The sequence below is a fragment of the Pezoporus flaviventris genome, unplaced genomic scaffold, assembly GCF_033815535.1.
Source record: "Pezoporus flaviventris isolate CSIRO_AGI_PZ_B2104156 unplaced genomic scaffold, CSIRO_AGI_Pfla_v1 ptg000035l, whole genome shotgun sequence".
Taxonomy (NCBI): Eukaryota; Metazoa; Chordata; class Aves; order Psittaciformes; family Psittacidae; genus Pezoporus; species Pezoporus flaviventris.
Window position 1 is genome coordinate 9,341,146 of NW_026892583.1, and position 16,612 is coordinate 9,357,757.

General features: G+C 48.5%; 1 protein-coding gene across 1 annotated transcript in view; it reads right to left on the reverse strand.

Moving 5' to 3' along the window:
- MDGA2 (MAM domain containing glycosylphosphatidylinositol anchor 2) overlaps positions 1 to 16,236 on the reverse strand; it is a 378,145-nt gene extending 361,909 nt beyond the window's left edge. Inside the window, exon 1 of the mRNA XM_061462444.1 lies at positions 16,048 to 16,236. Coding sequence (XP_061318428.1) covers positions 16,048 to 16,120 — 73 coding nt within the window. The 5' untranslated portion in view covers positions 16,121 to 16,236. The remainder of the gene's footprint in view (positions 1 to 16,047) is intronic.
- Between the last annotated feature and the right edge of the window lie 376 nt (positions 16,237 to 16,612).

Sequence of the window (16,612 nt, forward strand, 5' to 3'; positions counted from 1 at the left end):
CACAACACAGTCCCACTCTAAAGCTTTGCAGGCCAAGTAAATTTGTCTCAAAAAAGGAAAACCAGCTCTAGTTTTCTGCCCTATACTACAGATCTTTGTCTCTTTGACAGACTTTCCTTTCATTTCCACCTCTCTCCTCAACTTCCCACCCCACACAATCCCCAGTGAACTTTGCATCACACTCTCCAAATGGCTTTTAGATTAGGAAGCCAGCCTCCTCCTTCTAGATGCTGAGACCTTTAATACTCCAGGAAACTTGGGTTCCTCCTGCACAGGGATACCTGAGAGCATCCACAAGAACTTGCAACCTAAGGTCCATACAAAGACAAAACAATTTAATCTAGGTTTATACATCTTAAAGAATCAGATTTATACAGCTTGCCAGAGTCTTGCTTTAAACCTCCATACTTTAGGTAAGTTTTATTAATGTTTTAATGTGTAATAACAGTCCTACAATTATGAAGTTAATGATACAACTATACTCTGAAGTGGTAAAATGCATTTCCTGCTAAAAGAGAACAGCTGTAAACTTGAGATTTTAATTGAGAAAAATCAGCTCTAAGGGGATCTTAATCTTGCATCTGATTTTGTTCTTACTTCACATCTCAAGCTAGTTAAAACTAAAAACTTCTCTAGCACAACAGACACCCAGCAGCATCTCTCAGCAATGCAAAAGATTTGATCATTTGGGGATATTTCACATATCTTGCACAGTTTGGGAGTAGTATCCAGCCTCTCCGCATGCTATGCTGATGGTAAGGCAAGCAGCAAACTGCACAGGCAGTAGAAGTTAAACCTCTGGCACAGAGAACACAGGGAAGGTCAGGAGTAGTTTGTCAAAGGCAGGAGTTGAAGGTGAGAAGTCAAAGACAAGAAGAGACTGACATACAAATAAGGTCTTGCTAAAATCACATTAGGAACCACTACCACAGGTGTCTCCAGGCTCACCTTATCCTCATCACATCAGTACTGAGCTCTGCTTGGGCTCATCATGAAGCCCAGGAGCTGAGGACCACTGCTGCACAGCAGGACTGCAGCTGGCAAACACCACGCTCTCTCCGCAAGACACAGCCACCTCCTCAATAGCAATCACAATTAGCCACACACATAGATAAGGTAACCTTATATTCCAGTGTAAAACACAGTAAGCAGAACAGCTTTTCTAGTCAACATCTTATATTTAACAACCTCAGGGAGCCAGTGTTCAAGAGCTATAATAAAATGCCTCTAAACACCCCACAAGATCATGCTCATCACCCATCTACTACATATCTGATTTGCTCCACCAGCAGTTACATACTTTTAATGTATGAGCCAGGCACATTCTCATGCACACCTGATTTTTGTGACCAAATATTACTGCTGCGTATGTAGCTAGAGAATTTGGGTACATCCAAAATCAGAGATGCACTTCTAGAAGCAGTGACTCAAAAGTGCTGTTACACTTGAGTACAGGGTCATGCTTGGGAACAGCCCTCACATATACACTGTGCAGTCAGTCACACAGCACAAGCCTTGCAGAGAGCTACTGAATTTGGGAGCATATCACAGCCCCACAGGTGACAAGTCCAATTGTGTTTTATAGATGCCAGGTCTATGGAAAAGAGCAGGTAAGTGGTTCTTACCTGCATGAGCACTTCCAAGAACAACATAGTACAAATTCTACAGCAGGGAGACAGCCAGAAACAGACAACTGCCACCCTCAGAAAGACTAGTGCTATCAGCTAACATCACTCAGCACTCAGAAAAAGCCAGTGCTTTATTCTTCCATATGGTGCTTTATAAGCTAATAACTACAGAACAAGCAGCCAAGTGCTGTACATCAGCTATCTGAAGGATGCGAGGAAGGAAGGAGCACATACTCCTTGCAAGAGCGAAACCACTGGTGAGTCATTACAGGCTTATGAAATAGAGACCATGCCAGCTAAGAAACCACATGTGCAACCAAAACACCTGGTAGGTTTTGCCCACGTTATGATTTCACTGTGCAACTGATTTATGGAGCAGGTTTTCAACACCACTCCTAAATACTGTTGCAATTTAATTTACTCCTGTATTAGCTACGGCTGTGCAACTCTCAATGGCAGAGCACTACTGACCCACAAATTAATCTTTGGCTGTCCTCATTACCACATACTCCCATCTGCTTTATTTCTGCCTGTCTTTAAACACAACCCATGCATCAGAAACCAAGAAACCAGCCAAGGAAGGTCAGCACTGCTCCAAGCTGGTACCCTGCAGCCCAGCATGGTCCAATTCACTGGATGGCCATTGGGTTTGATGCATTTGGACCATTCAAAGATTACAGACCACCAAGACATCACAATACGGATGCATTCAGCAGAAGCACACCAAGACTGCTTAAACTGGCTGGGCAGTATTAGTAGCAGGATACATCAGTAGCAGAGATTATACAAATCAGTGCAAAGGCTGAATCACAGCCCCATAGTTAAGGTATTTCCTACTCCCATTCATAACCATTGCATTTCCAGCACAACAGCTCCCCAAGACCTTTGCCAGAACAGTCATCCACCAGCACGGTTGTGCATAAACCCAGAGAGAAAAAGGGAACCTGGGCTCCTGCCTCAGAGGAGAGATGTCAACTAAAAATACCACCTGCCAGTGCTGACAGCTCTGTGCTGGGTTCACAGCACAAGCTGAGCTCCTCCACAACCACTTTCACCTCCAATCAAGAGAGTGCTTCCACTCCAATGAAGTGTAAAGGTGAGAAACCCTGCTCAGCCATTGCATTGGCACTGGAGAGACTCTGGGATCAGAGCAGCATTTCCTCCCATGCATTCCACATACTGCATTTTCAACAATCAGTTGGGGAAAGATGAACTGAAACCAGCCAAGCCTGGAGCTCTGAATTTCCATCAGCCATGGAAGATGCCAGGAGTGCTGTTCACAGCACTCAGCAAGGCAGCTCTGCACTGTCCATGCATGCTCAGTCCAGCTATTTCCACCCACGGTCATTAACAAACAGAATGAGACCAGAGCAAGATCATGATTTTGTTTATAGAAAATTTGGAGTCACTGAGACAAAAGAATTATTCATCTGATGCACAACAGCAGCACACAGAGATCTCAGCCCTCTCCCACCCTCCTCTTGGCTGACTGCACTGACTTGGGTGACTTCAAGTTTTCCTCTCTCCACCCTATAGCGGTGAAACAAAACTAAGGTCTTCCATGGGATGCAAGCCACCACAGCTTACTGCCACAAGAATACCTTAAGGAAAAGACTCAGCACAAATTCAGCTATTTCATGGCAATTTTTTTTCCATAAAAGCTCTCCCAGCCTGACCAGCTGAACACCATGCAGATGATGTGGCACTGCATCAGGGAACAGATGAGTTTTGGTCCCATCTAGAAGAGCACCACAGGCAGCAGCAAGAAACTGAATTCTGGGAAAAGAAGGCCATTATGCATCTTCCTTACTCTCAGCTACAATGAGTTTCATGCAGACAGGGGACTGGATGTTTGTGCACCAAGACGACCATACAAAATCCCAGAGATGGGAGCTGAAAGTACCTTTAACAGCGATCCTGGTTTGAAACATGAACACTGGGTTTGCTCTACCTTTGCAACACCTGGGTTGGTGAACAAGTCTATACTTACGCTCATAGATCACTCTGCCACATTCATCTCCAGTGGAACATGTATCTGGCTACCAGTCCATGATGAAGGAGTCACTGGACTGAAGGGACCTGCCAACTAAACTTTACATACTTCTTATCTGCATCAATCAACCAAGAGGAGGAAGGTCTTCAGAAGTAGCAATAACCATATCTAAATATCACCCTGTTGTATTCCCACACTTGGCATCCACAAGCTCTGTTCCAGCATGCATCAGAGAGCTTATCTTGTACTGCCAATACAACACTGTCTGTAGGTACACAGTTTTCTGGCTTCCCCATCCATATTCACTATTACCTGGACAGCTCAGTCTGTTTCTCCAGAACATGAGCTGCATAAGGAATATCAAGAACTACCTAAGAATGAAGGAGTTCAGACCTTGACTATTAAACAGAGAGAGAAAGGACTCGCTTATTTCTTAGTTAAACACACTGACTTCTAATGCTTGCCTGAAGTCTGTGCCTCAATCCTATACCTTAACATTATCCTTACAATAAATAAATAAATACGAATACAGGAACTCAGAGACTGAATCACTCCATTCCCTTCACTCCAACTCATCACGCCACACTGGGAAGACGGCTCTCAGGGGACTCCTACATGAGTGCTAGGAGGATGGGAAAGCCCATTAGTGAAATCCCATTAGACTTCACTGGCTGGGAGTTTAGTTGCAGGGTATTGGTATTACACTTCTAAAAGCCCCTGAAGTTTGAGGACTCTACTGTTTGAGTATGGAGTAGCTGTGGGCAAGAAAATGTTCTCTTTATAATATTTAACTGCAATAGTAAAACTCCCTTTTTTTTAGGTGCCTAAGGTAAAGTTAAGCTTTCCTATAAGGCACAACATATACATTAATTAAACTAACTAGAAAATGTGAGGATTTTTTCCTCAGATGAGCACTCTCATGGCTTATTAGTGGAAAGCTCTTCAACCTGGTTGACTGCAGATTACAGATATCTCCTGTTTGTATGGAAATACATACTTGGCTAAAAGCAGGAACTGCTGAACATCTACAGCAGCCCAGGAAGGCATTGATACCATGGCAAATTATGTCACCCCCCATGAATATGGAAAAGGCTCACGCATACCCTTTATCATTTCTGTCCTGTTTTCTGCTCAGGCAGGCATCCCATCTTTTGCACAGGAATGGACACCTCAGACAATTGTTCATCCATATCTCCATCAGCATTTACAGTCATGTATAATGGATTATCTGATGATCAGTTAACTGGTGTCACAATATAAGAGGATGCCATAGGCTAGACAAAACCCAGCTGGCATCAAGAGCTGGATCTGACCTCTAGGCACAAAGCAAGCCAAGGGGTGGCAACAGCCTTGCTCATTTAAAATAGATCACTCCAAATGTCAGCACAAAGGAAGCTGATGGCACATATTATGAAAGGAGAAATTACTGGAAGAGGACAGGTTGTCTTGTATATGATTGGAGGTCAGGTCATTTCTCATTGACCTAAGGCCTGGGACACAACACACCAGACATAGTTTACTGCTGTGCAAGTTCACATGGGCCATTTCTTCTCTGTCTTCCCACAAAACTTTGCTGAAGCAAGAAAAACTGTAAATCCCAAAGCCTGACATAGTTCACAAATTCCAAACAGCATTTTTGAATAATTGGAAAGCATTTAAATGTTTTGACAGTTTTTAAGTGAAGCATTTCAATCTTTCATTTTGAAATGCCTGTTTGAAAATTCCCTACTATTTTGTACTAAAAGACTCATGCAGGTTAACAAAAACCCACAAAACAAACCAAAGCCTACAAAACAACAGAATAAACCCCAGCAGCACATTTCCACTTTGTCAAAACACTCTCATTACCTGGGATAACTCCTTGAGAGTTACTTCTCCAAAAAAAAAAAAATGCATACTTCCCTTTGCCATAGCTCTAAACTCAGTGAACCTGGACCAGGCACATCCCAGAGACCCAGCTCACCTTAAAGCGTAATTTTTCTTCTTTCCTCACTGAGATTCTGTCAAACACTGCACAAGATAATCTGGAGAAGCACATGGCAGATCAGCACAGATGCAGTGCTCCTGGCATCTCTACAGACTTCCTACAAAGCTACTCTGTGACCTTTACTTAAGAGCCCACAGAAAAAGTGAGCATCACAACAAAGAACACTCCTCCCTGGCCACATTTTAACTTATTCATACAGCGCATGTAAGAAAGGACTGCCTCCCCATATACACTTGCCCCCCTTACACCACCACCACCCCACCCCCCACAGTCAACTGGGTCATTTTCATGAAAGAAGAGGGAAAAAAACCTTCACATTTGGAAAAGGAGAGTATTGAGAGCACCACGCAGTCACCAACTCACTCCAAGGCTGCCTACAGCCCCTATGGGAAGAAAAGCAGACTGCCAGCCCAGCCTGGTTTAAGTAATGATCAGAATTAATTCCAGCGGTACGGCTGCAGACGTGCCCTCATAAACAGCTCTAACACTAACTTTGTATTAGTAGCTTTGCTTATGTTCAAAGTTAAAAGTGAGGCTGTGCTTAATTTCAGGGGGAGGTTGCAGGCAAGTGGCTGATTTATGAAGTTCTCTTTGGCACTATTTTGTAGGGTGGTGGGGGAAACACTGGGGGAAGAAGTAGAGAACAGCCCTGGCTGGCAACTGGAATAATGATCTAAATGGCAGCTGGGTGTATGGGATGCTGTCAGCTGCATGAAATCATGATGTTTCTCTTGTATTTACATATCACCCCTCTGCCAGAGGAGGTATGCCATGATGCTTGCAATGGAAGGAGGACTTTGCTCCATCGTGTGAGGAGACAATGCAAGAGTAAAACTTGTGCTAAAACAGCTACAGGGCAACAGCCCTCCCTCTCTGCTTTGACCCTTTTTGTAGTGTAATGCTACCAAGACTGCTTTATTGCTTTATATTTCATCAAAGTAATGCTAAGCAAATAGAAAAATAAGAAAGAAATCCAACACCCAGAAGAGCAGAGTAAGTCCACCTTCAGGAAAAACAGCTATTAATCAGGCAGGCAGCCTAATGCAGCGCCCAACTCCTTCAGCTTCTTCCACTGAGAAGTATTTGTTTATTTGCTAATTCCTAATCCTGGCCCCTGATTCCTAAACTGGCCTTCAAGGTTTTAGCTCAGGGTGAAGCTGGAAGCAACTGGTGGCATGCCTCAGATAGGCAGTGCCATGGATGGTTTGATACGGGATGCGATTTTGCACAGGAGGGAACCACCAGCGTCCTCCCTCCTCTTGCCTTTCTCCTGCACCTCGCTCACACGTTTCCCCCCTTTGCAGCACAAAGAGCCACAAAGAGTGGGCAGACTGCACAGCTAGGATGGTAAGGGTCTGGAGGTTTTTTGACTGTTAACGAAATCATGGAATTTCTCAGGTATCTAGCTACTCTTTGTTTCATGAAATACTATTTTTAACAGTGCAAATAATTTTTTTACAAAAAGAGGTCACGTGTACAAGATAAAGGTCTACTAAGGCAGGTGAGGCTGATCAAGTGTTTGTTTGAGTTGTTTTTATAAACATTATTTTAATGACTCTTCATTTAGTCAGTTCATCAGATTGGCTTATCCTTCTCCTAACAGTCTAATGACAGAATGCAAATCATCCCAGTTCTCTCCACCGCGTACTCCCACCAAGCACATTTCAACAGCCAGCATTTGTTCCAGCACCCATCATGAGAATATTCACAAAGATTTTCAGTTTAACAAGTGGTACACTAAGATGCCAGATATTTAAAGGAAAAACCTGTAGCCAGAATACTGCCGCACACCCCTCATTGACACAGACATGAATATATACCCCTGCAGGAATGCTCTGAGATGTGCCGTCCTTCATCAGATTCATGAGCAGTTACCACCCCACCTCAACAAGTCTCGGCATGGCAAGCTGGGAACACAAAACAAGACTTTTCTTTCCAAGCATGGGGTAAAAGTCAAAGCATCAGTCTGTCCTATTTGCCCATGTTCCTCCCTGCTCAGAAGAGGGTCTCTTCTTTCTATGGCAGATGTTCAGAGCACTGTGCCAGTCTAAGGAAGGGGACAACACGGAGAATAGATGGAGAAAGGCAAGGGGCAGGGCAGGCTGAACAAATGGGAATGGTCTGACAAAACACTCCTGAATTTTGGTACAGACAAATACAAAATCCTACAGCTGAGAGGTAGCAAACCCATGTGACAGGACAGGCTGTTAAAGTGTCCCTACAGAAAAGGTTTTGGTGCACTCCTGGCAGGGATGAAAGCCAGCCCCATCCTAGGTTATATTAGCAAAAGCACAGGCAGAAAGGAAAAGTCCACAGGAACCATTTAACGTATAATTACAGCCCTGACCATCAGCATGCTAAATGCTGCCCTCTCCTCTGGTCCTTCTGGTGGTCCCAGTGATTGTAACTCCCACCTGGTGGATATAATCCACAGAGCCATTTTCCTCAATTGTAGGGAAAACAAATTCTTTTAAAAAAATAAGAAATAAACAAAATAGATAATTTCAATATTTTTTTCATGGAAACTGCTTTTCCACAAAACTAGAGGCTCATTAATCATAGAATCATAGAATCCTTGAATGGTTCAGGTTGGAAAGTACCTTAAAGACCAGATGGACAAGTCCAATCCCCCTGCCACAGGCAGGGACACCTTCCCCTAGATCCGGTTGCTCAAAGCAGCATCCAACCTGGCTTTAATCTAACTACATTGCCCAAGTTATTTCCACGCAGTGCTGACATGACAATGCAAGGCATCGACAAGCAGCGGCCACGTGTGAACCAACTCCAACCTGTAGCCAGGAACTCACCAACACCTCACGAAAGCACTGGCACAATTTCTGTCATGCCACTTTCAGTGAGAGGGCAGTGGTGACACCATGCTTTGCACAACCACACATCAATGGCTGGGATACAGCCACTCAGGGCTCTCACATTTGCCATGCATCTCTTGTGCCTGGCACCCTCCTCCACCCACCTCTTCACGCTCCAAGGCCATATTGCAGCAGCTCATGGCTGTTTCTGCCCCAGCAGTCTCTCAGCCCCTTGGCTTCAAGACACCAATGCTTGCCTGCTCTGCAGAGGCCGCATCTTCCAGGACAGTCTTACAGCACATGAGGGATAAACAGCTATTTCATCTAGTCACAAAAACACATTTCCAAGTTACAGAACAATGCTCAGGGGATTTCTCCTTTTTCTGGTGCCAGGAAGCCCAATAGTGTGGCTCTGGCAGAACAGGCAGCCCTTGGCAAGACTCTGCCCAGCTGTTACATTTCAGAGTGTGGCAGCTGTCAGCTCCAAGACCTCCAGAGGACCCTGGAGCCCCATTCCTGGGGTACCTGGGCAACCCTCTCTTTTTGAAGCCCACTGGACTTAGGCACATTGGCACTCAGAGGCCACCAGCCAAAAAGCTGGCTGTGAACTCCTGAGCAATGCCTACCACGGCTGGAATGAGGTGTGTGGTTTACACACCAGAAAGCTCACAGTAAGTGATCCAGTGGGTGCTGCACACACAGAGGAACAGAAGGGACCTTCCAGTCCATTGATTCCATCTCCTCCTCACTTCCCACACTGAAAGTTACCTACTGACACATTTCGTACAGTGCACTCCAAAGGGTACATAGTGTTTTAATCATGTAATGGTATTAATAACATAATTAAAGTCCAGGCTATTTGCTAAGTAACATATATTACTCCAATCACTGCTTTAATATATTTAAAATAGATTAACTGCTTCCTAGAGTTTGAGGCCAGGAGAGACAGTGGGACTCTTCTGGGTTGATTTCCCACATATTCATGAGCCGGACAATTCCCTCAGCAATCCCTACCTGTACTGAGCTTGCCAATTTAAGAAGCAACATTTGATTGTATATCAAAGACATCTGACATCAGGGAGTCGAGCACATTTCTTGGTGCGCTGCTCCAACAGCTAATTACCCCAGCTGATAAAAAAAAATCATCTTTATTTCCAGTGTGGGCTTTGATGACTTCAAATGATTGCTGATGGCTTCTCTAACACCTTAGGCAGCTGCTTGGAGCTAGCTCTTGACTACTGCCTGCGTCTTCCTTCACAAGATAATTATAACATACACTTACCTCCTTCTTTAACTATTTCAGTCAGTCTGAACTACCTTAACGCATGGAACTCCTCTAGTCCGTCCTCATAAGACCTGTTTTCCAGATCACAAACCTCTCTGGTACTCAAATATCCTGACAACAAGGAACCAGGGAAAGCAGACATCAAAGCAAGTTAAATTCTGCTGAGAGCAATATGAGCCTGTAAGATGTTCAAGGCAACTGCCTGGTCCTTCAACCTTTTATGCATGCAAGAAGCATTCATGGAAGAAGCTATCTCCCAGACTGGACCACCAGTATGCTCTTGGGTAGCCACCAACTCTTACAAGGAAGTCCTCCTTCCAGAACAGCCAGGCTTTAAAATCTGTCTGAGAACAGCAAACCGACTTCCCTCCATTTTCAGCTATATTTAGCAAGGCCATTATTTATGGAGATGGCAGGAAATAATTCAGTTGGATCTAGACACAAGTCAAAATTGGAAAGAGGATCTATAAAAAGAAAACCAAAGGACTGAACAAGGAGCCAGGCATGGGGACTCAGAGTACGAGTATGAGGGAGGGCTCTCCAGCAGCAATGGAGCAGCAGCACTGTAGAGCCCAAACACGTACACTGGATCAGACCTAGACCGTGAGGACCAATGGAGCTGGCTTCCCTCAGACAGCCGCTCTCAAAAACCCCATTCTCCAAAAGAACAGTATTTTCCAGGTTTAAGGAACAACCTATGGCCCTGAGTCCACCCTAGTCAGGGAAGTGATGGTGTCAGGGAGAGGAAGGGAGCATCCTCCCCACTGTATTTGCTTCCTGTGTGACCTGTGGCTGGATTCCTCCCATCCAGAAGGGGTTTTTCTGCTGGAGGAATAGGATAGACTGCAGAAGATGAAGTGCCCTACAAGAGTATATATATATATATATATACATATACATATATATATATATGCACATATAGGCTGGCACTGCAATGCCTGCAGGGAGCAGGAGGTCCCAGAAAATATCTGAGGAGGGTGGGAGACAGATCAGAGCTTTAATCATTCATCTGTTTCCTTCTTCCCCAGCACTTCATCTAACCGATGCTAGTTAAATTGGATTTTGCTCTTCTGAGCCAGGAGAGCTTTTATTTTATTTAAAGACTGTTCCCTTCCCACCAGATTTCCTCCAAATCTCCCTCACACAGAGTCAAGAGCAACATTTTGACCAGAGATGCAAAGAGCATCAGTTGCTCCTGGGAGGATGATATGTGCTGTGATGCCATACAGCACAGCACAGAAGCAACTTGCTGTACACCAGGATTGCATTAACCTGTCACACACATCCCAGAACACACAAAACCTGATGGAAGTTTCTGCACTGATTCAGCAGAGCTGGAGTCAGGTGTAATCCCCATTGCTGATCTTCTCCACACATTTACTATTGATCATAGTTACAACTTAACTCTATACATGTGCACCATTAAACCCCTAATTATTGACCCCTAGGCAAAACCAGCCCCCCAAATGCACAGAGTAGCACACCCAGACATCAGATTCCCTCACTCCCACAATGCCGGCTGCTGGATGGCCCCTTACCTATGCACAACCAAGAACCACGAGCAGAGTCAATCCCAATTGTGTGGCTGTCTGTAAGAGGCACGATGGCTCCTTCCCTGACTCTGCACACTCCCAGGTTCAAGTGCTGAAGCTGAAGTTCATCTCAGACCACTGCTGAAATCCCAGTGTAAACATCTGCAGCGTGAGAGGGAGGAGGATATCCCTCTCTGGGGCACAGTTAAGAGTTAAAGCTCTCAGTGATCAGTTGGCTGCTGCAAAACCTCCTGGAGCGGGTGGCAGAGAAGCACACAGCTGCTCAAAAACAGCCCCTGCGGTACCGCATAATTCCTCCCCTGTTCCCAGGGCCGCCTCGCCTCCCTCACACAATGTCCTGAATTGTGTAGGGTTAAACTGTCCCACACAACGCCTGCATTCACACCCAGCCACACCACGGAAATACCCTGGGTCCCCATGCCACCACGGTGACATCTGGGACCGGTGATCCAGAGGCTGCCCTCACCAGCAGAAATGGGTAACCAGTCATTGGAACAGGGAAAATGCTCTTGCTTGGAGTGTTTTTTTTTCATTTTCCTCCCTCCCTTCTCTCACCCTTCCAATCCACTCATTCGACCAGGGCAAGCGTTAGGGAAAGACCAGGTCAGCAGCGGCACACAGACACTCACAGATCTGAAGCCAGCAGTCATTAATCCCCCCCCAGAGGGCTGAGCATTCTGCAAAAGAATTATTGTCATTATAAAGAGGCAGGTGGAGGTGAGGAAAGAACTTTCCCAAAGCTGCATGACCCTGGTCCACCTCTCCCAGGATACAAAGCACTTCAAAAGACCCCAATCAAGCTGCCCTCTGGGGTGGAAGGTGCAGCTTGTCATTCTGGGTTCCCCATTTCCAAATCTGCCTCTTTATAAAACATACCACTGCAATAAAAATTAAGAGTATTGGGTAACGTTTTATGCTTGGCACAAGGAAAAAGGACAATCTCACTGACATTTAATAACGTAAATACCTATGATTCCACATTATTTTGCACCAGCAGTGGAAAGCCCAGTTGCTCCCTTTGTCTGCTCTCCCAACACTTTGCATGCTGAGTCCCACATCCCAGTTTGGTGCAGAGCCCTGGGGAGATGCTGACATGTCTGAGCATGGTGGATACTCATTTGTGATCACTTGCTTTCAGGAGCATTTATGTCTGTCTTAACATTATCCACATCTGCAAGTAGGATGTTCAGTGCCTTCCGTTATAGGAGTTGGTATAAAACATGTTGTGGGGGTGCACAGCATGATGGCTACTGCATGCACACACTCTTCCCTGAGACATACCCGATGTGTACATTCATACAAAACCTGCTTTCAGCAGCCGCACTGCTTATTTCTAGCTGAAACCATGGCAAAATAACTAAAAGCTCTGTGAATATCAGGTAAAACATGCCTCCGTGGCCCTGGAGAAACCGTGCTGCAGAGGGGGCTGCTCTGGGTGCTGAAGGGCTTCCATTCCCACCATGTGTGGCACCCCTGTGGGAGCAGCAGCCCCCTGCCCAACGGGAACCACGCCTGCTCCCAGCTCCTGTGGCAACTTCCAATACTTGGAAAACGGCTTCCCAGAGTCAGAAAGTGTCAGCTCCATCACTGGAGCAATTACCCCCCGACATCCTCCCACCACCAGCCATCACTTTGCACCACTGGCAGGATCTGTCCTGCTCCCCAGGCACCTCTCCAGCCCACAGCCCGGAGGTGCTGGCATCACTCACGCTCTCTGGGCTCATTTCCAGGCATTCACTACATTGCTCCTACACTGTTCCTCACTCAGGAGGGCACAAGGTGGGACCCTAGGGACACTGTGCATTTCAGCACCTGAACCCCAAGATCCCAGTGAGCCCCCCCACTGGGGTAGTTTGGCACCAGGGAAACAGACACAGGAACCTGTTCTCCACTAACGAAAATCCCACGTTTTGATAAGCTGCTGCTTATCTGCTTAAAAACGCTCCATGCCCATGTCGGCCTTCTCATTTAGCCATTTATTCCCTTGTAATTTGAAATTTGGTGAAAGGATGACCATCATGTTCTAAATACCTACGTTTTCTGCTTTATTAACAGTGCAAGTCGTGCATAATTCTAAGGGGAAGAAAAGTGCATAGAGTACTTGAGTTTTTCTAGATTATTTCACCAAGAAAACAATCTGGGCAAACCAGAGCTGAGGAATTGCATGTCTCGCTGGGGATTTTAGCAGCTCCGCTCTCCCTCCATCCCCTGAAGAAGCAGTGTGAGACACAGAGCCAGGGATGGCAGGCACTTGGCAGACATCTGCCTGCCCAGCTCCATCCCTGCCCTGCTCTTCAACCCTGGGAAACTGTCAGTGCCTCAGTTGCCTCTGAGGTTCAGCTGTATGATCAACCAACGTTTTAATCACAGGTCTAACTATTCAGGAGCAACAGAGGAAAGTTAACAGTGAGACGTACAGCCAGACATCATGGGTCGTTAATTTGCTTTTTTTGTATGAACTAGGAATTAGAAAATCTGGACCATTTATTTTTTATTTAAAGGTGCCAAACCAGCTCTTAAGTGCTGCTGTTCCAGGCTGGTGTGCACACTGCCATGCCAGGGGCTGTGCAGGCACAGGGCAGAACTGAGCAGTCTTGTCTACACCTCCTGCAGTGCCAGAAACAAGCATCCACGGCAGACAGCAGTCAGGCAGTGGGCACACAGTGCCAGAGAACAGTCAGGTGGAGCTTGGGCAGCACCCATCCCAGGTGAGACCCCATTCCAGTGACTCCTAAGGACGAGACACAATCTTAAAGGGAAGAACTGGGGAGAAGTCAGAGTGGCAGACTGAACCTCAGTGATAGGGCTGAGAGAGCTGAGATGCTGGAGAGGGTGGCAGGGCTCAGGCAGGGCAGCCACTCACCACTGCACACTCCTTCTTCACACAGTGGAGCAGCACACCGAGGAGGCTGCTGGAGCTCTGCCAAATCACAGAAGGAGCACCTGTATTTCAGGGCACTGGCACAAAGGCAGGGAACAAGTGGGTTAACTCAGCAAGACATCTTCCTAACTGCACCATGCTTGGAAGCAGAGCAGTGAGGATCCTGAAATCCTCAAACAGGGACAAAAAAGTTGTTCAAATCCCATAAACCTATTTTTCTAAAGCAACAAGAACCAAGCAGGCTCCATCTCCCAGGCTTGGGCTCACTTTTGCAAACATAACTCAGGGCAGTGGCTTTCTCAAGATGGCCCTCATGCACAGAGTGGGCTCTTCAAGGCGCTCCGGGTTGCCAGGAGGCAGACCCTGGGCTTCTCTCTTTTTTGGCAGAGCACACTCTGCATTCTCAAACCGACCTTCGGGAGTCAATGAACAAACACAAATTTATGTGAAACAGGTTTCAAATATAGTGCAGCCACATATGACTGACTTCACACAGCTCCCCACACACATCAGCCCTTCACCCACCGTCCTTCACCTAAATCAGGCGTTACATTTTACAGGATGAAAACACATCACTGCCAAACAAAAGTCTTACTACAAATCTTCATGTGATATCTGTTGTACATCGACAGTGGTGCTCAGTCTAGGGCAAGATCTCCCTTTCCTGTAGGCCCCCACAAAACACGCTCTGCCTGAACAAGCTCTCTCCTATTCATGACCGCAGTTGCTATTCCAACGCATCCAACAAAATGAGCCTGTGTATCGGGGAAGGCAGGGAGCCTCGGTGCCGCCGGTGCCGCGATCTGCACAGCAGTAATCTAGCCGCTGCGAGCAGAACGGCTCAGATATTTTCAGTTAAAACGAAATTTCGCAAATTAAAAAAAAATAAATAAATAAAAAGCAAAAAAAAAGGGGGTGCTGGGGCTCCCTTGCTGGTGGGAAGCAAATATTTTAGTGCCGAAACAGATGCACGAGCTGGACAGAGAAGATGTCAAACAAAGCATTTACTGGCAAATTCATGAAGTCTCAACATCGAGTGCTAAATCCAACGTTCCCAGTGACACCGCACCGCCACTTACATAACCCCCCACCGCCGGGACTGGGGCCGGGACCGGGGCATCACCAGGGTATTACTGGGACCGGGGCACCGCCGGGACTGGGGCATCACCAGGACCTGGGCATCGCCGGGGCCAAGGCATAGCTAGGGTATCACCGGGACCGGGGCACCGCAGGGGCCGGGGGCAGCGCACCGGGCGGTGTCCTCCCCGCTCAGCACCGGCGGAGAGCCCCGCTCTCCCAGCTGCTCGGCTCTGGGATCAACAATTTCCTTAGCCTCAGCGCCGGACCCCGCGTAGCCGCCAAGGCCCCCGGTGCTGAAAGCGGGGCTCGGGGTACCGCGGAGCACCCCGCGCACTGCTCCGCGGCGGCGATTTGCAAGTCACTGCCTGGGGGAGGCCGGGGAAGCGGGGCGCTTTCCTGCGCGCCCGCCCGCGGAGCCCCCCGGCCCGGCGGAGCCCCAGGAAGTTTGAGGATGGCCCCCAACCCTCGGTCCGCGATCGCGCGGCAGCACCGCTGCTAACAAGTGCGGCGGCCCCACGGCGCTCCGCGAGCGCGGAGGAGCCCCACCGCAGCGGCGCCCATCGGCTCCTCGGCGGCGGGCGGCCCGTGCCGCCCAGGCCACCCGAAGCCCCCCGAGTGCTCTCCCCGAGCCACGGACACCCCCAAGGTTTTCTCCGTGAAACGCCAGTGTCTCATGGCAACGGCGCTGCCTCCGTTCTGCCTCCGCCGGCTCCCGCGGCGCGCAGCGGGGCCCCGCCACCCCCGCGGCCGCGGGAAGTACACCCCCCTATACCCCACCGCTCCCGCCCCGGCGACAGTCGCGACAAGGTCACGCCGCGCCCCGGACTCACCATACACCCCTTGCCCGGAGCTGCCCTCCAGCAGAACCGTCAGCAGCCCCAGCAGCCCGATCGCTACATCCATCTTCACGTGAGCATCCACATATCCAGCCCGGCGGGGGGGTCGGAAGGGGGGATGCGGGGAGGGGGCAGCGCAGTGCCCGCCGGAGCCCCGCGCTCCGCTGCGGCCGAGCCGCGCACGCCCGCGCAGGCAGGGTGGCGGGGGCAGGCGGCGGGCACCGCTCCGGTCCTTTCTCCTCCGCCTCCGCCTCCTCCTGCGCAGCGAGCGGCGCGGAGCGGCCCGGGGCGAGCCCCCCGCTCACAGCGGCAGCCCCCTCAGGGCGCCGGCCGCCGCCGCCGCCGCCTCCCGGGGCCGCCGAGCGCCGCGCGGGGCCGCCGCAGCCGGCTGCGCCCCGCGGCCATCAGATGCCATCGCAGCGCCGCGGCCCCCGCATGGCGCGTGGGGCCCCCCGCAAGGCGCGGAGGTGGTGTCGGGGTGGGGGGGCGGGGAGATAAAAGGAGGTGCGGAAGGAGCGCGGCCGCGGGGGGAGTTCTGCTCGTAAGCGACGGCGCCGCG